The sequence below is a fragment of the Tachyglossus aculeatus genome, chromosome 16 (assembly GCF_015852505.1).
Source record: "Tachyglossus aculeatus isolate mTacAcu1 chromosome 16, mTacAcu1.pri, whole genome shotgun sequence".
NCBI classification, from domain to species: Eukaryota; Metazoa; Chordata; class Mammalia; order Monotremata; family Tachyglossidae; genus Tachyglossus; species Tachyglossus aculeatus.
Window position 1 is genome coordinate 1,093,318 of NC_052081.1, and position 25,779 is coordinate 1,119,096.

At 54.0% G+C, this 25,779-nt stretch overlaps 2 protein-coding genes across 3 annotated transcripts; both read left to right on the forward strand.

The window, feature by feature from the left end:
- The first annotated feature begins 859 nt into the window (after nucleotides 1-859).
- LOC119938770 (aquaporin-9-like) lies at nucleotides 860-6,715 on the forward strand. The gene is made up of 6 exons (XM_038758672.1): nucleotides 860-982; nucleotides 2,360-2,543; nucleotides 2,717-2,854; nucleotides 3,080-3,198; nucleotides 4,115-4,332; nucleotides 6,401-6,715. The coding sequence occupies exons 1-6, from the start codon at nucleotides 881-883 to the stop codon at nucleotides 6,528-6,530; spliced, it is 891 nt and encodes a 296-aa protein (XP_038614600.1). The 5' UTR covers nucleotides 860-880; the 3' UTR covers nucleotides 6,531-6,715.
- Nucleotides 6,716-10,972: 4,257 nt separating this feature from the next.
- GPR89B (G protein-coupled receptor 89B) lies at nucleotides 10,973-25,658 on the forward strand. Of its 2 annotated transcripts, none has more exons than XM_038757789.1 (14): nucleotides 10,973-10,993; nucleotides 18,021-18,080; nucleotides 18,320-18,423; nucleotides 19,312-19,418; nucleotides 19,577-19,678; nucleotides 20,052-20,172; nucleotides 21,123-21,203; nucleotides 22,446-22,555; nucleotides 22,999-23,087; nucleotides 23,228-23,320; nucleotides 23,651-23,746; nucleotides 24,159-24,248; nucleotides 24,775-24,840; nucleotides 24,988-25,658. In XM_038757789.1, the coding sequence occupies exons 2-14, from the start codon at nucleotides 18,054-18,056 to the stop codon at nucleotides 25,192-25,194; spliced, it is 1,293 nt and encodes a 430-aa protein (XP_038613717.1). In that variant the 5' UTR covers nucleotides 10,973-10,993; nucleotides 18,021-18,053; the 3' UTR covers nucleotides 25,195-25,658. The 2 variants fall into 2 exon arrangements, with proteins under 2 accessions (XP_038613717.1, XP_038613716.1); XM_038757788.1 differs by lacking the exon at nucleotides 10,973-10,993 and adding an exon at nucleotides 13,009-13,248.
- Nucleotides 25,659-25,779: the final 121 nt, after the last annotated feature.

Below are 25,779 nucleotides of genomic sequence, written 5' to 3' on the forward strand. Positions count from 1 at the left end.
AGCAATCGGATTGGACACAGTCCCTGTCCCATGTGGGGCTCACAGTCTCAACCCCCATTTTACAGATGAGGTAACTGAGGCACAGAGGAGTGAAAGGACTTCCCCACGGTCACACAACAGACAAGTGGCAGTGCTGAGATTAGAACCCAGGTCCTTTTGGCTCCCAGGCCTGTGCTCTATCCACTACGCCATGCTGCCCCATGCCTTCTGACCCGACTCCAGGATGCTGCAGGAGTCAAAACCCACTGAGAGCCCTTAGAAAGGCTGCCGTGCCCCCCCAGGCCTGCCTGTGCCCGCTTCATGTCTGTCCCTGCCCAAGGCAAGAGCACCGGTTGCTGGGCTCCCACGGAGAGGGACAGTGGGGACGCAGCTCATGGCCCAGCCAAGATGTGTGTTTTAGACTGTGACTAGTCGTGTGAGCCCACTGTTGGGTAGGGACCGTCTCTATATGTTGCCAACTTGTACTTCCCGAGCGCTTAGTACAGTGCTCTGCACACAGTAAGTGCTCAATAAATACGATTGATTGATTGATTGGGGTGCCCACTGGGACTCCCTGTTGACCAGAAGGTGAGCGGGCACTTCGGCGCTGGGGCAACTCCAGGGTGAGGTGGAGAGAGGGAGTGGGGGAATGACAGCAGGGAGGGGCATCCTAGAAGCAACCTCCCCCTCCCCTTTCCTCCCTCCTGCTAATTCCAGTTTCACTGATTGACCCCAGCTGGGAGAGGGAGGACCAGGCTTCCCCAGGGCTCTAATTAGTGCTCACCCTCTATAAACCCCAGCAGTCAACCAGCTCTCCCCCCCTTCATGCGGGTGGGCGGGCACCGGAGCAGCTAGAGCCCTTGGCTCCTGGTCTGGTGTGTCGCTGCAGCTGTGGGCCCACATGGCCGGACTTAGCCCCTGGCCAGAAGGGCCGGTCTGGGGCAAACAAAGTGTCCACCTGCGCTGTGGCCTGGCTGAGTTCTGGGGGACTTTTGTGCTGATTGTAAGTTCAGGCGGCAGAACTGGGGGTGAGGGTGGGAAGGGTCCCTGCCTGCCAGCAGTTGAAGAACTTCATGCCCTCCCTCTTTCTGCTTTGGGGCTGAGGTTGGTGTCCTGGCCCCACCTGGTGTCAATCAATCAGTTGATCAGTAAATGGTATTAATTAAGTGCCTTTGCTGGGCAGAGCACTGTACTAAGGCCCTGGGAGAGTACAACGTAACAGAGTTGGTAGACTAGTTTCCTGACCACAGAAACTGAAATAAACACTTGGGAGAGTCAAATAGGAGCAAGATGTTGGTCCCCTGTCCTCAAGGAGCTCATGTGCTAAAGGGGGAGAAGGACAGAAAGACAGATAAATGATGTGTAGGTAATGAAAGCCCTGTGGGAGCTTGGGGGTGAAGCAGAATGAAACAGTTGAACCAATCATTAGCATAAACAGCTACATAGGTAAGTTATAGGTAAATATCAGTCGGTGGCTTTTATTGAACATATCCTTGTATGAAGAGCACTGTACTAAGCGCTTAAGTAGAGAGAACTCTACATGTGTTCCCCGAGTGCTGGAGACAGGCTTCTAATTCACAGATGCTAAGGTGAAGTAACTGGGGTAGTGGGGATGGATCAGGGAAGGCCCCATGGGGGATGTGGACATCTAGGAGACTTGAAGGGTGGAGTAAACTGGGATCTGGCTGGGTTGGGGGCAGTGGACGATCTGAGTGAGGGGTTGGGGGTTGATAACAACAGCACAGGTGACCTCTCTTTGGTAACTAAGCTTGCTCCAGACCGGGCTGCTCTCCAGGCTTTGAGGAACTGCTTCCTTGCAGGGTGGACTGCTATGAACTGAGGTCTCGAGCTTGCAGAGAGGGAAATAGGGCAGCGGGGCAACCAGCAACTGTTTATTGTACTCTCCCAAGTGCTTAATACGGTGCTCTGCACACAGTAAGTGCTTAACAAATGCGATTGAATGAATCAGGGTCAGTGGGAGAAATCAGGTAGTGGAGTCCCCAAGGCTGTAGGCTGTTTCCAGCAGCCCTATATGTTGCCAACTTGTACTTCCCAAGCACTTAGTACAGTGCTCTGCACACAGTAAGCGCTCAATATATACGAATGAATGGATCCACTCCCTGACTTAAGTGTGGGGACCACCGCCTGGGCCTGGCCCTCCGACCCCTCTGCCCCTGGAGGGAATGTATGTGAGCTGACAGGGTGGGGAGAAGGTCCTGGACCGTGAGCGCTCACAGCCGGGGCCGCGGGCCTGTTACTCGGGTGGATGTGGAGACATTGGAGGGCCCTGGTTGGGGAGATGATCCCACTCGGTGGTCGCCACGGTCCTTCTCCACTCTGTGTCCTTTCTGTGTCCTCACCTTCCCCACCCCCTGGCCAGCTGCTCGGCTGTGGCTGGGTGGCCCAGGCTGAGCTGCGAGGCTGGACTGGGGGTTTCCTTCGAGCCAGGGGACCCGGGGCTCAAGTGGAGCAGCGGGTCCTGGCCCACATGCGACTTCTCGGCATGGACAAGCCCCTCCGGTTCGTGGTCTCCGCAGGAGCCTACATAGGCTCCGGAGCCTCAGGTAGATGGAACCCTGGGCCTGGGGTGGGCATGACTAGGGGTATGGGCAAGCCTGGGGTGGGTGAGGGTGTGAAGAGAATAGAGTCAGGGACCCACTCACCCAGGGGAAGCAAATATGTAGCCCATTCCCCTACATGAGCTCTCTTTCTGGGCCCATTCTGTCCCCTCCCAAAGGTACTCACCTGAACCCCGCGGTGTCCCTGGCCATGTGCTTCCTGCGGCGACTGGACTGGAACCTCCTGCCCACATTGTGCCTAGCCCAACTGGCCGGGGCCTTCTGCGGCGCGGCCACCGTCTTCGCCTGGCACTATGGTGAGGGGCTTGACCCGTAAATCAGGGGACACAGATCTTGTTGGGGGAGGTGGAGGAGAATATGAGCAAAGATGCTGGGTGTTGGGGTCTTCACTCTGTGGGCTCCCCACCCCCAGACCAGCTCCTGTGGCCCTGGCCCCTGCTCCAAGGAGAACCCCTGGGCTCCTCAGCCCAAAACCGTCCGCGGGCCCAGCAGGACAACCTGACAGGACACTTCTCTTTCAGACGCTCTCCAAGCCTTCAGCGCTGGTGCCTGGGCAGTGGCCGGACCCAATGCCACAGCTGGGATCTTTGCTTCCTACCCCTCCGGGCAGCAGAGTTCACTCAGCAGCTTTGCTGACCAGGTGAGAAGAGGCAGAAGTCCCAGGATCAGCCCACTCAGCCTGGGACGCTTAACAGGGCACCGGGGCCTATGGAGGAACTGTGTACCGGTCACCCAGCTGGACAACCACCGTCTTGCTCATAGATGGGACAGTCCAACCCCTCGGTTCTCTCATCTCTGTCGATCAATCATATTTCTTGAGTGCTTACTGTATGCAGAGCACTTTACTCGGGAGAGTACACTCTAACAGAGTTGGTAGAAATGTTCCCTGCCCACAACAAGCTTACAGTCTACAGGGTGGGACAGACATTAATAGAAATGAATTTTGGATATGTAAGTGCTGTGTGGCTGAGGGTGTTCTGGGAAGTTCTCTGTCATGGCTACAATAGTTATAATACCTGTTAAGCACTCAAATGCCATGCACTGTACTAAGCCCTGGGGTAGATATAAGGTAATCAAGTCGGACACAGTCCCTATCCCACATGGGGCTCACAGCCTAAATAAGAGGAAGTTGGATTGAAACTCCATTTGACAAATGTTGAAACTGGGGTTAGAACACAGGTCCTCTGATTCCCAGGCTTGTGCTCTTTTCTCTAGTCCAAACTGCTTCCTGATGATAAGAGATGCGAGCGGGGGGAATGCTCGGAAGGAGGGTGCAGTTTCCATCCTGGGAAATGGCCTGCCCGGTTCCCATATAGCCCTCAGGCAGGGGACCGGACAGAGTCACGGTTGGACCATTTCATGGCCCTATGTCTTGAGGATGCTTAGACTGGAGGCGGTTAGCAGATCGCCTTGCCTGCTGGCCTCCTCCCTACCAACAACAGATGGTCAGCGCAGCTCAGAGGTCACAGGTGGTCCTGGCCACCCACCCTCGGGTGTCTACCATTCTCTGGTCCTCCCTTTCCTTCCAGTTCTTCTTTTCCCGACTCGTGCTCTAGGTGATGGCGTCGGCAGCGTTCCTCACCTGCGTCCTGGCCGTGCTGGGAGAGGGAGCCCCAGCCCCCCGCCACAAGCTGCAGCCCCCCGCCCGGCGGCTGGCCCTGTTCCTCATTGGCTCTGCCTTGGGCTCGAGCTGTGGGTGCCCCATCAACCCCGCCGAGGACCTGGGCCCAAGGGTGTTCGCGGCAGTGGCTGGCTGGGGGCTGGAAGTCTTCAGGTGAGTGAATGTCTCCTGCCCCAACTTGGGCCTCCGCCAGCCCCGAAGCCCGTGGCCCCGAGTGGTCTCAGCACAGGCTCCCCCAGCCTGGACACCTGACGTGTTTGGCTCCAGAGGCTCGGGCGTGCCATGTCCCCCAACCGGGTCTCCAGCAGCTCGAGGCAGCTTTGCTTGCAGATTGTCTGGAGGTCGGTGTCCATGTCCTGCTCCTTCCCATGGGGGTGCCAGGCCATGCCAGAACCGAGTGGCTAGCCTCACCCACAGAGAGCTAAGGTCACCCCCCCCACCCCCCCCACCCCCGGCAGGGTGCTGGAGGTGAGCAACTTAATATCCGTGTCTAGATTCACCCAAGGTCACAGTCAGTAAGTGCTCAATAAACAACCTTGATTAATCTATAGCAGGCCAGGGGGAGGGCCCATACTCAAATCCGGGTCTCCTGACTCCTGGGCCATTCTTTCTGGGAGTTGGACTAACTCTTGGTTTGACCCTTTCTGGGTAGGCCCAGTCCCTGTAGTTATCTGGTGCCAGGCCCTGGCCCCTGGCCAGAGGGGAACAACTGGCAATGTCACTCATTCGTATTTATGGAGCACTTACTGTAAACAGAGCACTGTAGTAGGTGCTTGGGAGAGTACAACACAGCATTGTAACAGACATATTCCTTGACCACAGGGATCTTACAGTCTAGAGGGGGAGACATCCATTAATATCAATACATTTACGAATCTGTGCATAAGTACTGTGGGCTTAGGTGCGGAGTGAATAAAAGGAGTGAGTCAAGGTGACGCAGAAGGGAGCTGGAGAAAAGGGAAATGAGGGCTTAATCAGGGAAAGCCTCTTGGAGATGTGGCTTCAAATAAGGCTTTGAAGGTGGGCAGAGTAACTGTCTATCAGATATGAAGAGGGAGGATATTGCGAACCAGAGGCAGGATGAGGGCAAGAGGTCGGGGGCGAGATTGACGAGATCGAGGTCCATTGAGAAGGTTGGCATTATAGGAGCAAAGTGTGTGGGCCGGGTTGTAGTAGGAGAGGAGCATACTGGTTTATTAACATCTGTCTCCTCCTCTAGACTGTAAGCTCATTGTGGGAAAGGAATGTATGTTGTATGCTCCCAAGCACTTAGTACAGTGCTCTGCACACAGTAAACATTCATTTAATATGATTGAATGAATGGTCCTCCATACCAATGGCTCCCTAGCTCAGCGGGGGCCCTTCCTGCCCAGACTTGTGTGCCTGCTTATGAGGAGCTTTCCTCCGCTGGCTGCCAGCGAGGGGATTTAGCTTTGTATTGTCTGCCCTGTGGGGCCCGGGTTTCTAATGGCTAGCGGCTGCTGTATTTTGTTCCTCAGCTGGCCTGGCCCTGGGCTGCTCTCCCATTTAAGGACGAGTTTTTAAATTGCCCTCAGTCAACCTTCTTCTTTTTTTTCTTTTTTTTTTTTGGTTCATCAGTCTTATTTCTTTTAGGGCCAGGGCCTGGGTGAACTGGGCCAGAACTGTCCCAGGTTAAACCCTGATAAAAGTAATAATTTTGGTACTTGTTAGGCACAACTATGTGCCAACCACTCTTCTAAGCATTGAGGTGGATACATGTTAATCAGGTTGGATACCCCATTTTACACAATCAGTCTGAATCCCCATTTCACAGATGAGGGAATTGAGGGCCAGTGAAGTGACTAGCCCAAAGCCACGTGGCAGACACGGGGCAGAGCCAGGATTAGAACCCAGGCCATGCTCTACCCACTAAGGCATACTGCTTCTCTTAGCGTCTTAGAGTCTTTCCCACTCTAGCCTCTTGCTTCCCCCTCTTCCTCTTTCCCTATCTTCCCCCACAACTGGTCACAACTGGCAGTCCTGCATCTCTGCATGCCAGTCCACAAATATAAAGGTCCCCACCAGGAGCAGGTGCCATGGGAAACCTGGGTCACACAAAGCATCGCCACATCCGCTAAGGACTCTGGCCTGGGGTGGGATGGGCAGAAAGGGGGGAAGAGAGAGAGAGAGAGAGAGAGAGAGAGAGAGAGAGAGAGAGAGAGGATGTTTTCCTTCCAGCCTCTCTATGTCTGTCCTGCAGGGTTGGAAACCACTGGTGGTGGATCCCAGTCCTGGGGCCCCTGGTGGGTGCCCTGCTCGGGGCCTCCGTGTACCACCATGCCCTGGCCCTGCCTGCTCTGCTCTCGGGAAGAAAGAAAGCTGCGGCCTGACCGGCCTCACTGAGCGGCCTCATTGCCCACCCTGCGGATCCTTGTGCACACGTGGCCCTGGCCGGGTGTCCAGGAACACACTCTGGCCAACAGGATCCAACGCTGCACCCACGGTTTTTACCCTCCCTGGCTTCCACCCAGTTTTAGCATCCGTTGCTTCTGCCTGCCCCTGTGTAAGGCAACCAGAAGAGGTTATATGAATATTAAACTCATGCTCAGTTTGTACCAAAGGCCTGGTCCCTTGCCTGTTTTAATTAGACATTCCCTCGAGGTAATTCTCTTAACAATCACAGTGTTAAAGCACTTACTGGTGCTGAGAACCAGATCCAGGTCCGACCAGACCCAGTCCCTGACTCACAGCCTCAGAGGGAGAGAAAACTGAGGCCCAGAGAAGTTAAGTGACTTATCAAGGTCACCCAGCAGGCCAGGGGCAGAGCTGGGATTAGAATCAATCAATCAGTCATATTTATTGAGCGCTTACTGTGTGCAGAGCACTGTACTAAGCGCTTGGGAAGTACAAGTTGGCGACATATAGAGACGGTCCCTACCCAACAGTGGGCTCACAGTCTACAATCTAATTCTCCCTACTCCCCATCTTGTGCTGTGCTGTCTCCTTTTCTGAAAATCTCCCTTTTGGGCCTTCAGAGGGAATCTGTTTTCACTCGAGGACTTCCTGAAGTTTTGGTGACCGCACATCTGCTCCTTCTGGATTTATTCCTAATCTTCCCCACTATATATTCCCAACTGCCACTCCATCATTTTGGTACCCGAGTACCTGCTGTGTGCAGAGCCTTATACTAAGTGCTTGGTAGAGTCCAATAGAACAGAATTGGTAGACATGCCCACCATGAGCTTACAGTCTAAAAAGAGGATTAGATGAACTACTTAAATACTCACGGCCTCTTTGTAGCACTCTATGTATCTATGTTTATACTCGACCACTTCTTCCTGTCTGCGATTTTTATGTCGGTCTACCCCAACTATGACTCTAACCTCCTGGAGGGCAGCAGCAATCATTTATACTAAGTGTTTTCTATTCAAAGGCTCAGTATAGAGTGCTGCCTATAAGAGATATTCAATTGATATTATTGGTGAGGGATTGTGAGTTAGTGCTGGAATTACTTGAGTCCTGAGTCCCAGGCTAGGGCTCAGGGTCCATCACCTTCTCTTCTTGGCCAATGTTGCCGTCATCACTGCTGCTGGGATTCGGTCTAGGCTGCAGCCTGGCAGGGAGGTCAGACAAGGTCCATTCAGTGAGTAAGTCCGTCTAAGCAATGGGGACAGACTGCTAGCTGAGACTCCAGTAACCCCTCATTGTTCATTCACTTGTATTTGAGTGTTTTCTGTGTGCAAAGCACTGAACACTTGGGAGAGTACAATACAACAACAGACATATTCCCTGCCCACAACTAGCTCACGGTAACTACGACATTTAAGTGCTTACTATGTACCAAGCACTGTTCTCAGCGCTGGGATAAATAGAAGGTAATCAAGCTGGACACAGTCCCAGTCTCACGTGGGGCTCATGATCGTAATCCCCATTTTACAGATGAGGTGACTGAGGCAAAGAGAAGTTAAATGACTTGCCCAAGGTCTTGCAACAAAGCAGTGGAGTCAGGATTAGAACCGAGGTCCTCTGTCTCCCAAGCCAGTGCTCTCGCCACTAGGAAGGTCCTTATTAGCAGGGCTTTGATGCTTTTCCATCTTGTTGGGGGTGTGTGTGGGAAGAAAAAGAAATAGGGTTAAGTCACACTGACAGGGATAGAGGGTAGATTTGTTGGAATTTTCCTATTTGAGCTGTGGGAAATGAGAATGGTTGCCGTAGCGTGGAACACTGTCCTGGGGGCTTTGCAGTGGGGGGAAAAAGAGATAGGACTTCCCAGGGTCTGGTTCCTGTTTGAAGGCAGGGGAAATATACTAACTGGGAGAGGATTGTATACCTGACCTAGTATACCGCAATAAGCGTTTCAATGAGTACCACTGAGTGACTAATTCACAACGCCAGGGAGCCTATGTCAGCTGTGAGAAGCACTGTGGTTTAGTGGCAAGACCACAGGCTTGGGAGTCAGAGATTGTGAGTTCTAATCCCACCTCTGCCACTTGTTAGCTAGGTGACTCTGGGCAAGTCACCTAACTTCTCTATGCCTGTTACCTCATCTGGAAAATGGGGATAAATAATAATAATGATGGCATTTATTAAGCGCTTACTATGTGCAGCGCTTAGAACAGTGCTTTGCACACAGTAAGCGCTTAACGAATGCTATTATTGAGAAGCAGCGTGGCTCAGTGGAAAGAGCATGGGCTTCGGAGTCAGAGGTCAGGGATTCAAATCCCAGCTCCGCCAACTGTCAGCTGTGTGACTCTGGGCAAGTCACTTAACTTCTCTGTGCCTCAGGTACCTCATCTGTAAAATGGGGATTAAGACTGTGAGCCCCCCCGTGGGACAACCTGATCACCTTGTAACCTCCCCAGCGCTTAGTACAGTGCTTTGCACATAGTGCTTAATAAATGCCATTATTATTATTATGTGCAAAGAACTGTAACTGCTTGATAAATGCCATCATCATTATTATTATTATTATATGCAAAGCACTGTTCTAAGCGCTTGGGAGGTTATAAGGTGATCAGGTTGTCCTGGGGGGCTCACAGTCTTCATCCCCATTTTCCAGATGAGGTCACTGTTATCGACAAGTAGGGGGAAAAATAAGTTAACCGGTGTAAATCGGCCGCAGGGTTCGAGAACCCAAGCTGGTGATGCAGAGCAAAAAAGGTAGGAAAGCTGACTGGTTCACCTCCCGAGAGGTGCGAGGGACGGACGGAACTGCCCCGATTCCAGCCACTTCTTCCCTTTTATTTGGTTCCCCATCGGGGCTACACAAAGGATTCCCGAAACTTTGGCACCCTGTTGTGGGGAGATGTTAGCAGGAGACATTGCCCACACAGGATGGGGTCGTTTTAGACAGGATCTAGCCGCTTTGATCAGTGTCAGCCCTCCTCGATTACAGAATCTTCCTTGAGACCAGCAGCGCCTATTCCTCACATACCCTGCCGTTGAGCCCTGCGTACAATGGAGTCGGTTATGCTAAGCCTTTAGGGAAAATGCAGTCAATGCCAATTCTGCTGGAGTACTCGTCTAGGGTGGACAGCAGTAACTGAGGCTCCGAGAACTTAAGTGACTTGCCCAAAGTCACACAGCTGACAATTGTCGGAGCTGGGATTTGAACCCATGACCTCTGACCCCAAAGCCTGTGCTCTTTCTATGGAGCCACGCTGTTTCTCTGAGACTGTGAGACCCAGGTGGGACAACCTGTTTGCCTTGTATCTACCTTAGAGCTTGGAACAGTGCTTGGCACATAGTAAGCGCTTAACAAATACTATTATTGTATTAGTAGCAGTAGTAGTAGTAAGTAGTAGTAGAGAAGCAGTGTGGCTCAGTGGAAAGAGCACGGGCTTTGGAGTCAGAGGTCATGGGTTCAAATCCCAGCCCCGACAATTGTCCGCTGCGTGACTTTGGGTAAGTCACTTAAGTTGGGGAGCGAAACATGGTTCCCCAGGGCCTGGCGGGCGTTGGGTGTCACCCTCTCCATCCCCCCATCTTACCTCCATCCCTTCCCCGCAGCACCTGTATATACGTTTGTACATATTTATTACTCTATTTATTTATTTTACTTGTACATATCTATTCTATTTATTTTATTTTGTTGGTATGTTTGGTTTTGTTCTCTGTCTCCCCCTTTTAGACTGTGAGCCCACTGTTGGGTAGGGACTGTCTCTATTTGTCGCCATCTTGTACTTCTCAAGCGCTTAGTACAGTGTTCTGCACACAGTAAGCGCTCAATAATTACGATTGATTTCTGATTTCTCGGGGCCTCAGTTACTGTTGTCCACCCTAGCCGAGTACTCCAGCAGAAGCGGCATTGACTGCATTTTCCCTAAAGGCTTAGCATAACCGACTCCATTGTATGCAGGGCTCAACGGCAGGGTACGTGAGGAATAGGCGCCGTGTCTCGAAAGATTCTATAATTCTTTGAGCAAGTCACTTAACTTCTCTGTGCCTCAGTGACCTCATCTGTAAAATGAGGATTGTTGTCCGCCAGCGAACTTGGCATGACTGACTCCATCTTGTGCATACCAACGGTAACCCTCAATTTTGTGCAGACCGAAAGCACTCCAGTGTGTAAAGTAACATTAACCAAAGTGATTTCTCTCTGTTTGGAATGTCCCCATCCTGTCTTGACCCTTATCTCCTGATAACATCTTGTAAACAGGGATTTTAACACTAACCAAACCATGACAAACAAACGGTTGTACTTTAACTTAAGATCTAGGAATGCCAAGGTCTCACTTGCGGCACTACTCGGGAATCCTTTGTCTAGCATGGATTTGAAACCCAATAAAAGAGGAAGAAGCGGCTGGGATGGGGCTGCTTGTCACTCCTACCTCTCTCGGAGGTGAAAGGGCAGGTAACCACTTTCCTTCTTTACTGCTCTATCTGAACTCATGTCTCCGAGTCATGGCTCAGTGGAAAGAGCCCGGCCTTTGGAGTCAGAGGCCATGAGTTCAAATCCCGGCTCCGCCAATTGTCGGCTGTGTGACTTTGGGCAAGTCACTTTATCATAATAATGGCATTTATTAAGCACTTACTATGTGCAAAGCACCGTTCTAAGCGCTGGGAGGTTACAAGGTGATCAGGTTGTCCCACGAGGGGTTCATAGTCTTAATCCCCATTTTACAAATGAGGTAACTGAGGTGCAGAGAAGTTAAGTGACTTGCCCAAAGTCACACAGCTGACAAGTGGCAGAGCCAGGATTTGAACCCATGACCTCTGACTCCAAAACCCATGTTCTTTCCGCTGAGCCATGCTGCTTCTCTTTACTTCTCTGTGCCTCGGTTGCCTCATCTGTAAAATGGGGATTAAGACTGTGAGCCCCCCCCATGGGACAACCTGATTACCTTGTAACCTCCCCAGTGCTTAGTACAGTGCTTTGCACATAGTAAGCGCTTAATAAAGCACAGCGTGGCTCACTGGAAAGAGCCCGGGCTTTGGAGTCAGAGGTCGTGGGTTCAAATTCCGGCTCTGCCAGCTGTCAGCTGTGTGACTTTGGACAAGTCACTTCACTTCTCTGGGCCTCAGTTACCTCATCTGGAAAATGGGGATTAAGATTGTGAGCCCCCCGTGGGACAACCTGATCACCTTGTAACCTCCCCCAGAGCTTAGAACAGTGCTTTGTACATAGTAAGCGCTTAATAAATGCCATTATTATAATAAATGCCATTATTATTCTCTGCGTCACCACCTTGGGTACACGAACCCTGCGGCCGATTTAGACCGATTCATTTATTTTGCACTCTACTTTTCGATAACAAGGTTTAACACCATGAGCCCTCCGTGGGGCAACGTGATCACCTGGTAACCGCCCCAGCGCTTAGAACAGTGCTTTGCACATAGTATGCACTTGATAAATCTTGCCATCTTACCTCCTTCCCTTCCCCACAGCACATGTATATATGTTTGTACATATTTATTACTCTATTTTACTTGTACATATCTATTCTATCTATTTTATTTTGTTAGTATGTTTGGTTTTGTTCTCTGTCTCCCCCTTTTAGACTGTGAGCCCACTGTTGGGTAGGGACTATCTCTATATGTTGCCAGCTTGGACTTCCCAAGCACTTAGTCCAGTGCTCTGCACACAGTAAGCGCTCAATAAATACGATTGATTGATTGTAACCTCCCCAGTGTTTAGTGCAGTGCTTTGCGCATAGTAAGCACTTAATAAATGCCATTATTATTAACTGCATCACCACCGTGGGTACACGAACCCTGCGGCCGATTTAGACCGATTCATTTATTTTGCACCCTACTTTTCGATAACAAGGATTAACACCGTGAGCCCCCCGTGGGGCAACGTGATCACCTGGTAACCTCCCCAGCGCTTAGAACAGTGTACACAGTATGCACTTGATAAATCTTACCATCTTACCTCCTTCCCTTCCCCACATCACCTGTATATATGTATATATGTTTGTACATATTTATTACTCTATTTATTTATTTATTTTTCTTGTACATATCTATTCTATTTTTTTATTTTGTTAGTATGTTTGGTTTTGTGTTCTGTCTCCCCCTTTTAGACTGCGAGCCCACTGTTGGGTAGGGACTGGCTCTTGATGTTGCCAGCTTGGACTTCCCAAGGGCTCAGTCCAGTGCTCTGCACACAGTAAGCGCTCAATAAATACGATTGATTGATTGATTGATTGATTGATAAATGGCATCATTATTATTATTATTTGTAGTAGTAGTAGTGGTAGTAGGCTCGTCCCACTTCCGGGCCTTTCCCCGCCCTCTTTTCGGCCGAGTCCGCCCCCGGGGCTGATTGGTGGGGCGTGCGGAGTGACGTCACTCCCCGCCCGCTGATTGGCTGGTGGCGGGGGCCCCGCGATGGAGGATGGAGGGAGGGAGAGAGGAAGGGCGACCCGGAAGAAAATGGCGGCGGCTTAGAGGTGGCCTAGAGGAGGCCAAGCGCCTCACGGGGTCACTGGGGGCCTCAGCCTGCGGGGCGAACGGTGGCCACCCCCGGGGCCCGACAGGAGGAGGAAGAAGAGGAGGAGGAGGAGGAAAAGAAGAGGAGGAGGAGGAGGGGGAAGGGGGCCTTGCCCTTGCCTGGGCGTCACCATGAGTTTCCTGCTGGACTCTGGCATCATGGTCACCTCCCAGGTGAGGGGCTGCCCCATCCGCTTAACAAAAATGCAGAAGCAGCGTGGCTCGGTGGAAAGAGCCCGGGCTTTGGAGTCGGAGGTCGTGGGTTCGAGTCCCGGTTCCGCCCCATGTCTGCTGTGTGACCTTGGGCAAGTCACTTCACTTCTCTGAGCCTCAGTTCCCTCATCTGGAAAATGGGGATGAAGACTGTGAGCCCCACGTGGGACAACCTGATCACTTTGTACCCCCCCAGCGCTTAGAACAGTGCTTTGCACATAGTAAGCGCTTAACAAATGCCAACATTATTGTTATTATTATTATTATCCGGTCCAGACCCCCCTAATAATCGTGATGATGGCATTTCTTAAGCGCTTACTATGTGCCAAGCACTGTCCTAAGCGCTTTTAGACTGTAAGCCCACTGTTGTGTAGGGACTGTCTCTATAGGTTGCCAACTTGTACTTCCCAAGCGCTCAGTACAGTGCTCTGCACACAGTAAGCGCTCAATAAATACGATTGATGATGATGATGGCGGGGGGGGAGGATACTCCCCCTCTCCCCCTCGTCCCCCTCTCCATCCCCCCTATCTTAATAATAATAATGATGGTATTTGTTAAGTGCTTACTACGTGCACAGCACTATTCCAAGCGCTGGGGAGGTTACAAGGTGATCAGTTTGTCCCACGGGGGGCTCACAGTCTTCATCCCCATTTTCCAGATGAGGTAACTGAGGCCCAGAGAAGTGAAGTGACTTGCCCAAAGTCACACAGCTGACAATTGGCAGACCCGGGATTTGAACTCATGACCTCTGACTCCAAAGCCCGGGCTCTTTCCACTGAGCCATGCTGCTTCCCCTCTTGGCTCCTTCCCTTCCCCACAGCACCCGTATATTTGTTTGTACATATTTATTACTGTATTTGTTTACTTATTTTACTTCTTGTACCTATCTATTCTATTTTATTTTGTTAGTATGTTTGGTTTTGTTCTCTGTCTCCCCCTTCTAGACTGTGAGCCCACTGTTGGGTAGGGACTGTCTCTAGATGTTGCCAACTTGGACTTCCCAAGCACTTAGTACAGTGCTCTGCGCACAGTAAGCGCTCAATAAATACGATTGATTGATTGAGGTTGTCCCGCGTGGGGCTCACAGCCTTCATCCCCATTTTACAGACGAGGGAAGTGAAGTGACTTGCCCAAAGCCACCCAGTTGACAAGTGGCGGAGTCGGGATTAGAACCCATTACCTCTGATTCCCACGCCTGGGCTCTTTCCACTGGGCCTCACTGGGCCTCGTTCTCGCCTGTCCCGCCGTCGACCCCTGGCCTGGAATCAATCAATCAATCGTATTTATTGAGTGCTTACTGTGTGCAGAGCACTGTACTAAGCGCTTCGGAAGTACAAGTTGGCAACATCTAGAGACAGTCCCTACCCAACAGTGGGCTCACAGTCTAGAAGGGGGAGACAGAGAAGAAAACCAAACATACTAACAAAATAAAATAAATAGAATAGATAGGTACAAGTAAAATAAATAAATAAATAGAGTAATAGATATGTACAAACATATATACAGGGAATGCCCTCCCTCCGCACACCCGCCAAGCTAGCTCTCTTCCTCCCGTCAAAGCCCTACTGAGAGCTCACCTCCTCCAGGAGGCCTTCCCACACTCAGCCCCCTTTTTCCTCTCCCCCCGCCCTACCTCCTTCCCCTCCCCACAGCACCTGTATGTATGTTTGTACAGATTTATTACTCTATTTTACTTGTACATATTTACTATTCTTTTTATTTTGTTAATGATGTGCATTTAGCTTCTATTTATTCTGATGACTTGACACCCGTCCACATGTTTTGTTGTCTAGACCGTGAGCCCGTTGTTGGGTAGGGACCGTCTCTATATGTTGCCAAGTTGTAATAATAATAATAATAATAACAATAATAATAATGATGGCATTTAGCGCTGGGGAGTTTACAAGGTGATCAGGTTGTCCCACGGGGGGCTCACAGTTTTAATCCCCATTTTCCAGATCAGGTAACTGAGGCCCAGAGAAGCTAAGTGACTTGCCCAAGGTCACACAGCTGACAAGTGGCGGGGCCGGGATTTGAACCCATGACCTCTGGCTCCAAAGCCCGTGCTCTTTCCACCAAGCCACGCTGCTACTTCCCGAGCGCTTAGTACAGTGCTCTGCACACAGTAAGCGCTCAGTAAATACGATTGAATGAATGAATGAATGAGCCACGCCGGGGCCACCTCCAGCTCCCTGCGGCCTTCCCCGGAGCCTCCCCCAACCCCTGCCCTCGTACCCGCTGCTCCCGGCCAAGGTGGCATTGTCCTTGTGGCATTTGTTTAGACTGTGAGCCCACTGTTGGGTAGGGACTGTCTTTATACGTTGCCAACTTGTACTTCCCAAGCGCTTAGTACAGTGCTCTGCACACAGTAAGCGCTCAATAAATACGATTGATGATGATGATTTGTTAAGGGTTTACTGTGTGCCAGGCACTGTTTCAGGCGCTGAGTTAGGTACAAGCTAATCAGGTTGGGCACGATCCCTGTCCTGCATGGAGCTCACAGTCTTCCCCATTTTATGGATGAGATGACTGAGGCTCACAAAAGTCAAGTGACTTGCCTAAGGTCACACAGCAGATGAGTGGTAGAAGCGGGGTTAGAACACAGATCCTCAGCCTCCTTGGGTGAGGGTGGGATCTGTGTCCTCGTTTTAATTTATCAGTCAATGGTATTTATTGAGTGCTTACTGTGTGCAGAGCACTATACTAAACACTTGGGCAAGTACATTGTAATGGAGTGGTAGATGCAAACCCCGACCTCAAGAAGGTTACGGTCCACAGTGGGAGACTGACTTAAATGACAGGTAAGGGAAATATTAGAGTGTAAAGATACTTGCATAAATGCTAGCTGTGGTGAGGATCAAGTTATTTAATCAATCAATCAATCGTATTTATTGAGCGCTTACTGTGCAGAGCACTGTACTAAGCACTTGGGAAGTACAAGTTGGCAACGTCTAGAGACAGTCCCTACCCAACAGTGGGCTCACAGTCTAAAAGGGGGAGACAGAGAACCAAACCAAACATACTAACAAAATAAAATAAATAGAACAGATATGTACAAGTAAAATAAATAAATAACTAGAGTAATAAATATGTACAACATATATACATATTTAATAATAATGATGGTATTTGTTAAGCGCTTACTATGCGCAAAGCACTGTCATGAATGCTGGGGGAATACAAGGTGATCAGGTTGTCCCACGTGAGGCTGACAGTCTTCATCTCCATTTTACAGATGAGGGAACTGAGGCCCAGAGAAGTGAAGTGACTCGCCCAGAGTCACCCAGCTGACAAGTGGTGGAGGCGGGAATAGAACCCACAGCCTCTGACTCCCAAGCCCGTGCTCTTTCCACTGAGCCACGCTGCTGGAGTACACAGCTAAATGCCCAATTGATGGTGACAGAAGGGCAGATGGGGGAGAGCAGGGTTTGCCCATGGGGAAACTGGGGCCCAGAGAAATTACGTGAAATTATTGCCCAGCAGGCAAGCGATGGAGCTTGGATTGGAACCCAGGCCCTCTGACTCCTGGACCTGCGTTCCTTCCGCTAGGCCACACTGCTTCTTGATTCCTGTCATTTCCCTAGTTTACAGATGGGGAAACTGAGGTCCAGAAAGGTTCAGTGACTACCTCAAAGTCACCCAGCAGGTCAAACGTAGAGCTGGGGCTAGAACTCGGGGCTCCTGCCTCCCAGTGCAAGGTCCTTCCCACTGGGCAGCACTAGGCGAATATTTTGCTGGATTTCAACCTCTGAATTGTTTTGACTCAGGGCACTGTAGTAGATTTCTGTCCTCTGCTCCCTCTACTCAGTCCTGACTCAGCAGCCGCGAGGTCCGGGGCCATTTTCCCTGCCGGCCACCGCACCTCCAGGGTCAAAATCCAACCAGTGTTGTTCCCTTGAGCGGTGCCTCCTTCTTCACTCTCCACCCTTTGGTTTCGCAGGCTGCCGGCATCTCGGGCCTAATGGATACAGCACCTCTGCGGGGAGGTGGGGGCTCTCTGATGGCAGTCCTTCCCAGGAAGGAGAAGCAGCGTGGCTTAGTGGGGGTAGAAGGACCTGGGTTCTCATCCCAGCCCCGCCACTTGTCTGCTGTGTGACCTTGGGAAAGTCACATCACTTCCCTGGGCCTCAGTTTCGTCAGTTGCCACGTGCTGCTGGAGAATCAGCGTGGCTCAGTGGAAAGAGCCCGGGCTTTGGAGTCAGAGGTCATGGGTTTAAATCCCGGCTCCCCCACTTGTAAGCTGTGTGACTTTGGGCAAGTCACTTGCTTTGCACATAGCGCTTAACAAATGCCATTATTATTATTATTATTGTTATTATTATTTTCTGGGCCTCAGTGACCTCATCTTTAAAATGCAGGTGAAGACTGTGAGCCCCCCGTGGGACAACCTGATCACCTTGTAACCTCCCCAGCGCTTTGAACAGTGCTTTGCACATAGTAAACGCTTAATAAATGCTATTATTATTATTGTTTATGCAAGCGTGTGGGGCTGGGGTGAATATCATAGCGTTCTCCAGGAAGACAGTTCTTCTCCCCGGGGGTGTTGGATTTTTCTGAGGCCCTGGTCAGTTGCGGAGCTCCATGTGGGGCGGACAGTCCTCCCTCCTGCCGACCGCTCCCCCGGGATTGTCACGGCCCGCTCCTTGCGACCCTCTGTGCTGGACCACATCCTCTCGCCAGCGGGCCCCAGCCTGAGTTTCTCCAAGCACCGACGGGCTCTTCCCTCCTCCAGGTGCTTTTCTTTGGATTTGGCTGGCTCTTCTTCATGCGCCAGCTGTTCAAGAACTATGAGGTGAGAGGGGGAGATCGTGCCATCGTCCCCCCAGCCTGGGAGCTGGGAACACCCCCATCCCTCACTGGTGTCCCACCTGTTGCGCGCATTCGCTGGTCATCGGCTGTGGCCAGGGGGCCGGGGCGGGGGGGGGGGGGGGTCCTTGCACCGAAGGCGAGGCCAGGCCTCCGTCTTGGCCGGTGAGATCGACCGGCCCCCGGCCTATGCTTGACGTTCCCCCTCCCCCTTGGCTCGGGCAGGTCCGCCAGTACGTGGTGCAGGTGATCTTCTCCGTGACCTTCGCCTTCTCCTGCACGATGTTTGAGCTCATCATCTTTGAAATCCTGGGAGTGCTGAACAGCAGGTGGGACGCTGGGCTGGCCGGGAGTGGTTGGGGGGCCTGGACCTGACCACTGGGGAAGAGTTGCCTTGACCTGGGGGCCACAGAAGGGGAGAGGGGGGCCTGGGGATAAGAGATGGAGCCCTGGCCCCAGCTAGCAAATCAATTATCCAGTCAGCCAAGGATTTAGAGAAGCAGCGTGGCTTAGTGGAAACAGCATGGGGTTGGGAGTCAGAGGTCGTGGGTTCCGGTCCCGGCTCTGCCACTTGTCAGCTGTGTGACTTTGTCACTTAACTTCTCTGTGCCTCAGTTACGTCATCTTTAAAATGAGGATTAAGACTGATCCCCACTTGGGGCAACCTTATAAACTTGTATCTCCCCCAGTGCTTGGCAGATAGTAAGCACTTCACAAATATTATTATTATTATATAGTTCATCACCAGGGTTTGTTTACTTGTGGCCAAGCCCTGTCCTCAGCAGTGGGGTCACTACAGGTTGTCACAGACCCTATCCCCTAAGGGATGCACAGTCTGAGGGGGGGGGGAGAGCAGGGTTCTACTCCCCATTTTGCAGAGGAGGAAACTGAGGCTAAAAGAGATTGACTCGTCCAAGATTACCTAGCAGGAAAGAGGCAGAGCAAGCACCTGGGCCTCCTGACTTCCAGAAGTCTCTTTCCCCTATTCCACACGGCCTCCAGTCTCTTCTCACTCCATTTTTGGGGCCGGCCCTTGGGTGCCAGCAGTGGCGGGTCCCTGAAATCCCAAGGGCACAGACGAGCCCCTGGGAGCCCAAACGGAGCCCATTCAGGGTTCCCCGGCCACAGGGACTGCCGCTCCCATTCCGGGTGGGATTCCTGCCAGGACCGGGCCTGGGGTCGGACCCAGGGGTGAGCCCGTCCGACGGTCCTTTCAGCTCCCGCTATTTTCACTGGAAACTGAACCTGTGTGTGATCCTGCTGATCCTCGTCTTCATGGTGCCTTTCTACATCGGCTACTTCATCGTGAGCAACATCCGGCTGTGTGAGTGGGCGGGGGTGGCTCTGGGAATTGTCTTCCCTGGCCGAGTGTCTCCCTCCCAGGAGCCCAGGGGACCATCTGGGTTGCGGATGCCCCGAGGAAAGGCCGAGGCCGGTTTGGTGGGGAGGAAGGCCCTGACGCGGGTTTCTCCCTCTCCTCAGTGCACCGTCAGCGGCTGCTCTTCTCCTGGGGCCTGTGGCTCACCTTCATGTATTTCTTCTGGAAGCTGGGAGACCCATTCCCCATCCTCAGCCCCAAGCACGGTGAGTGCTTGCCACTTGGGAGGGCCTCGTCTCCCCTCCTCCCCGGCCTATCTGTGCTCCCCACCCTTCCTCTGCCGCCTCTCTGTACTCCCCTTATCTCATCCGGTATCTCGCCGTGCGCCCTGTCCCAACTCCGCTGCCTCTCCCTGCTCCTCCTCCCTTCTCTGCTGCCTCTCCATGCTCCCTTTCTCTCCTCTGTCCTCTGTTGTCTCTCCACTCTCCCCTTTCCTCTTCCACTGCTTCCCTGTGCTCCCCTTTCCTCCTCTGCCGTCTCTCGGTGCTCCCGCTCCTCAACCTCCTCTCCGTGCTCCCCTTCCCCGCTGCACTGCCTGCTTGGCCCAGTGGGCTCAACTTGCTCCATCCACCCTGGCAGGGATCCTGTCCATCGAGCAGCTCATCAGCCGGGTGGGCGTGATCGGGGTGACGCTCATGGCTCTGCTCTCGGGCTTTGGCGCTGTCAACTGCCCATACACCTACATGTCCTACTTCCTCAGGTAACTAGAGCCGGCCGTCCTCCTCCTCCTCCCCTCCCACCGCCACCCCAGCCCTCTGGCCTCCTCCCCTCTCCTTCAAGCCCTCAAGGCTCCCAGCCCTTTCCCGCTTGGCTTATTGGAGGGAGTGAACAAGTCAGCCGAGGGACCCCCGTTTCCCACCACAGTCCCGGGAAGGCTGAGGGAGCCGCCCCCCTCTTGGAAAACGCCACCTCACAGGAGACCGACTCATGCGGTCTCTGGCTACTTAGCCTCTAATCGTTGGTTGGTGACTCTTCAAAAGCAGGAGCTGAAACACATGTGCTAGGGCAGCCTGGGAGGCTCCTAGTGCGGTCTCCCAGCCCGGCCTCTTCCTCCTGCTCTCTTTCCCCGGCCTCAGCAGAACTGGCATCCCCAGGCCATCAGGGCACACCTGAGGGCTGACCAGAGTCCTAGGCTGCCCGGTCGTCTTCCAGGAGTCCTGCCAGGAAGCTCTGCGAGCCACAAGTATCAGCCCCAGAGCCAGGGTCATCAGGGATCCCATTAACCCACCGGAGGTATCTTTGAAGTGCCTGCTGGGTGCTCAGCACCATACGGAGCACTTGGGAGAGGGCAACAGCAATGGGACAGACGTTCCTTGCCTTCGGGGCGCTTCTCCTCTTATGGGTTCGGGCCAGCCAGGGCCAGTTAGCATTCCCATCGCCCGCTGGCGTTACCAGCTCCTCTGAATGGCGAGTGACTTTCCTCCATCATTTCTTTCCTCCCTTAAATGAAGGCTCCCATGTTTCCTTCCTGGGCCCGTCAGTCGAGCCTCTGTCAGCCAGGCCGGCTCGGCTCGGATGGGAAGGGCTCTCCGGCTGGAGCCTTACAGCTCGTTCTCACCCTGGGCTCGTTGCTGCCCAGGGTGTGGGCTTCCCCGTTCCCCATCCCCCTCACCGGTCGCCCCTGAGTCTGGAATCGCCCATGTGCCGCAGGAACGTGACGGACGCAGATATCCTAGCCCTGGAGCGGCGCCTGCTCCAGACCCTGGACATGATCATCAGCAAAAAGAAAAGGTGAGCGACGTGGGCTTCCTTCCCCCAACCCAGCCAATGCCCGGGCTCTGCCCAGGACTTAGTATTCAGTGCCAGCCTGCTGGAACCACGCAGTAACGGAGGGGGTTGGTGTTGTGACCATGGGGAGAGGTCTAAGTCCATGGTGAGAAGACCAAGTCAGTCAATCAGTTAGTCATACTTGTTGAGAGCGTACTGTGTCCAGAGCGCTGTTCTAAGTGATTGGGAGAGGACAGTATAACAATAAACAGACACATTCCCTGCCCACAACAAGCTTATAGTCTAAAGAGTCAAGGTGAGAGTTGGCCTTGGGGAAATAGAAGCAGGGAGAGGGGACCTGTACCAGGAAGGGGAAAAGTGTTGGCAGGAGAGGGAGAAGCAGGGCCCAGAGCCGGTTTTCCGGACGGGGGAGGCTCGAGTGAGTGTGATGGAGCCTGGGAGGGCAGGTGCTGCGTGCCACAGCGAGTGGTGGGCAGAGACCAAACTCCACATCCTAGTCACGGCTGAGCTCCCCTTCAAGTGGAAAATCAGAAGTTGGACATTTCCTGTGCTTCACTATTTGGGGCTCTGCAGTATCCCAGCAAAGGTCTGAGAGGCCGAGGGAAAGACTGGCCAAGGCAGGCCCCTCTTTTCCCCACCTCTAAAGAGGAGTTTCCTCCTTTACCGGGGTGAACGCCTGTTGTGCCGGGTCCCTTAGGTGCCCACGGAGGTGGGGCTTCCTCCTTTGCTCGGAACATGAGAAAGCAAGTTTCTTCCGGCCCCGGGTCCTTCCTGCTGTGGGCCTGTAGTTACTCTCCGGGAGGGAGCGGCGGCATGTGGATGCTTCCTGCCCCTGCCACTCCCTCACCCTCAGGCACCGCTTTTTGTATTCTTTCAGGCTAGGCCCACTGGAGGTGGCAGTGGAGCAGGAGGGTAGAGTTAACAACCCTCCCAGAGTGCCTGACTGGGAGAATTGGGCTCACTGGTATCACCGGGAATAATAGACATGCCAGGATATGAAGCCTAGCCCACAGCCGACAGTCCACAACGTGGATTATCCGGGCGGGCACAGGGCCGGTCTTTCAGTCCCCGCCCCGGTTCTCAGCCTTCCCCGGGCCAGGAAGCTGCCAGGCCTGAGCCGTCTCCGCCTCCTGAGCCTGGCGGCTGTGGAGTTTTCCCAGGCTGTCTGCCCCTGCCTCAGCAGAGTGGGGCGGACTGGGGTGCAGCCGGACTGGGCCGTACGGGAGCTGTGGCCGCTCTCTCCAGGATGGCGGCGGCCCGGAGGACCATGTTCCAGAAGGGGGAGGAGCAGAGCAGGCCCACGGGGTTCTGGGGGATGATAAGGAGCGTCACGGCCTCCTCTCCGGGAAGTGAGAGTATCCTTTGTCGTGCATTGCCCCCCGAAGCAGACCAGGAGAGCGGGTCCTTGGGCCTGCCCGGGTGGAGGAGGTGGGGAAGGGCCCTCTGAGGGGCATGAGGGTGTGGGGAGCTCTTGGCACCACTGCCCTGGACCAGGATGGTGTGGATTGCTGGGGTGGGGCGGGGAACGATTAAGAGAAACGGGGGATGGATCTGCCACCTACAGCTGTGGGAGCAAACAGGATGGGAATCGGGGAGCCCCCTAACCGGGACTGAACCTCATTAACATCTGGGCCCCCAGTTGCCGAATCTCCAGGGTCTCAGCTGCCACGGGGAGTGCTTTGAGAAGGAGGGCGTGGGGGATCCGGCTGTGGGGGTGCCCACTGGGCCTGATTTGGGGGGAGGGGGTCCCCCAGCGCTATTTCTTGGGGCCTCCAGACCTTAACCACTCGGGCACCAGATCTCAGTCTGGTCCAGCAGGAAGTGGATGCGCTGGAGGAGCTGAGCAGACAGTTGTTCTTGGAGACCGCCGACCTCTACGCCACCAAGGTGGGGACCCCGGAGCAGGGCTGGGGAGGGAGGGCCGGGAGCGGGACCCAGGATAGGTGGGTGGGTGGGCGGGCTGGGAAGTTGAGAACAGCTAGAGGGGTTTGGCTAGGAGCAAGAATCGCTTTTCTTCCTCCCTTCAGGAGAGAATCGAGTACTCCAAAACCTTCAAAGGAAAGTACTTTAACTTCTTGGGCTACTTTTTCTCCATTTACTGCGTCTGGAAGATTTTCATGGTGAGGCTGCTGTCAGCGGTGGGCGGGGTGCCGAGCCGGTTGGACATCTGATGCCGGGAGGTGGGTGGGGGGGGTGGTGGGCAGCTGTGCCTTGTCTCGGAGAGGGGTCTGTACCCTGTTCCTAGTATGTCTCTGAGCCTCCCTCTGCCCCGCTTTCCCCCAGCCGTGAGCTGTGTGCCTGCTGCCCTCACTGTGAAGTGAGCACTGCGGCCTTGTCTCTGAGCAATGTCTGAGGTACCTCCCCGATGCCTTGGCACACCCATTTCCGCCCTGAGGGTTTGGGGGGCACCTGGCAGTAGGGAGACAGTGGTCTCTTGGGCATCTCTGCAGGCCACCATAAACATCGTGTTTGACCGCGTGGGGAAGACTGATCCCGTCACAAGAGGCATCGAGATCACAGTCAATTACCTGGGAATCCAGTTCGATGTAAGTCTAGTGGTACTTCCTCCTCCTCCTCCCCAGTGGTGTTCCCTTCTCCTCTCTTCCCTCTCCCCAGTGCTGCTTCTTTGTCCCCTCCCTTCCTTCCTCTCCCCAGTGATGTCATTCCCCTCCTTTCCTCCTTCCTCTCCACTCCCTTTTTTTCTCACGGTTCTCTATCCCACCCTCCCCTGAGTTGTGTCTGGGAGAGAACCTCCCAGGCCGGTCAGAACCCTGGTCCCCTTTGACTGGGCGGGAGGAAACTGGTACCGCACTGCACTCCAAATCTGCCTTCTGTCTAACTTTTCCCCGGGCTCTGCTTTCCCATTTCAGTGGTAGGGGAGATGGGGAAGTGGCGGGGCGGGGGGCGGGGAGGTGCCCTCATGGGGAGTACACACCTTCCCCCTGGTACTTGTTGCAGGTGAAATTCTGGTCCCAGCACATTTCCTTCATCCTGGTTGGCATCATCATTGTCACATCCATCCGAGGGTTACTGATCACGCTCACCAAGGTACCGCTGTCGACTCGGCTGCCGGAGGTGGGGTCCCTGGGGGTGGGCTGGTCCCGAGGTGGAGGAGGCCCCTCTAGAAGCCGGGTGATCGAGGCGGGCGGGCTTAGGTGGATGCCCCCCGGCTGCCCGAAGGGCTCGGGTGTCCTGAGCTAAGAGGCCTGTTCTTACTTCCCTGCTGCTGCTGCTACCCACTGCTTTGACTCAGGGACTTCCTGCCAGGTGGCGTTGCCAGTTGGTAGCACCAGGATGCCGCCAGCTGCTCTGGGGCATGTCCCTGAGACTACACGGGGGAGAATGACTGCCTTTTGGGTTGTGTCATTTCCTTCCCATCCCTTCCCCTGGAGCCTCTCCCCTGAATTCATCCTGGTTCTGGGAGCCCCTCTTGGCCCAGCTGGGAGATGCTTCCCTGGTCCCTTGCGCTGCATGGGGAGGGCCTGACTGGGGCTAGACTGGGGCTGCCTGGGCCAGGCTGGGGCCTTCCTGGGGCCTGACTAGTCTTGCGGTCACATCCCTCCTCTCTCTCCAGTTCTTCTACGCCATCTCCAGCAGCAAATCCTCTAATGTCATCGTCCTGCTGTTGGCCCAGATCATGGTGAGTGTGGGAGCCACCCAGGGTTGGGGCGGGGAGACCGCAGCCTGGCGCGGCGTCGAGGGGAGCCGGGAAGCGAGACCCCAGGGGGGCTCGTGGCCTCCGGGGCGGCCCGGTCCCGCCTCCGACGCCCCCCGGGCCCTGCGGCAGGGCATGTACTTCGTATCCTCGGTGCTCCTGATCCGCATGAGCATGCCGCCCGCCTACCGCACCATCATCACCCAAGTCCTGGGAGAGCTGCAGTTCAACTTCTACCACCGCTGGTTCGACGTCATCTTCCTGGTCAGCGCCCTGTCCAGCATCCTCTTCCTCTACCTGGCCCACAAGCAGGCACCCGAGAAGCACATGGCACCCTAAACCCAGCCTGCCCCGCGGGCTGACCAGGGGCTGGCTTCCCGGACAGTGGGGAAGGCCTCCGGAGAGGGCTCCCACCAACCGAAGGGGCAGCGGGCTCTGCCCGGGATGGGGGCGGAGGGGCAGCGGGCCTTGCCAGGTGGGCCGGAAGGCCTAGGTGAGGCTGGCCCCCTGACTGAGCCGGGGCAGGAGGACCAGGTCAGCTGCCGCTGTCCCTGTCCCTGTCCGATTGTGGCTCCAGCTGTACCCGCACGATTTTGTGGCTGGGGCAGGGCCCTTGCGATTGTGCGGCTGCGGCAGAGCCGTGCGACTCTGTGGCTGTTGCAGGGCCTGCTTTGTGATTGTGCGACCGTGGTAGGGCCTGTGGAAATGTGCAACTACTGCACAGCCGCGTGATCGTGTGGCCGTGGGGTGTCGGGGAAGGACGACCGAGAGCCGTATTAAACATCGCAGGTTTGGTGACTTTGCCCCTCAGTGGCCTCGTTTCCATGCGATGTTGGTCCCGTTCGTGAAGCCCGAGGCGTTGCCGGTGCCTTTTCTCCCCAGGGTCCCCAGAGCCATTCTAGACTGTAAGCCCATTGTTGGGTA

Bases quoted from the DNA above. Each gene is read 5' to 3' on its own strand.
- LOC119938770 (XM_038758672.1), top strand. From the start codon at position 881: ATGGCCGGACTTAGCCCCTGGCCAGAAGGGCCGGTCTGGGGCAAACAA. The intron at 2,544-2,716 runs GTAGATGGAACC...CCCCTCCCAAAG, and splicing joins CATAGGCTCCGGAGCCTCAG to GTACTCACCTGAACCCCGCG. The intron at 4,333-6,400 runs GTGAGTGAATGT...TCTGTCCTGCAG, and splicing joins TGGGGGCTGGAAGTCTTCAG to GGTTGGAAACCACTGGTGGT.
- GPR89B (XM_038757788.1), top strand. From the start codon at position 13,207: ATGAGTTTCCTGCTGGACTCTGGCATCATGGTCACCTCCCAG. The intron at 19,679-20,051 runs GTGAGTGCTTGC...CCACCCTGGCAG, and splicing joins CATCCTCAGCCCCAAGCACG to GGATCCTGTCCATCGAGCAG. The intron at 23,747-24,158 runs GTAAGTCTAGTG...TACTTGTTGCAG, and splicing joins ACCTGGGAATCCAGTTCGAT to GTGAAATTCTGGTCCCAGCA.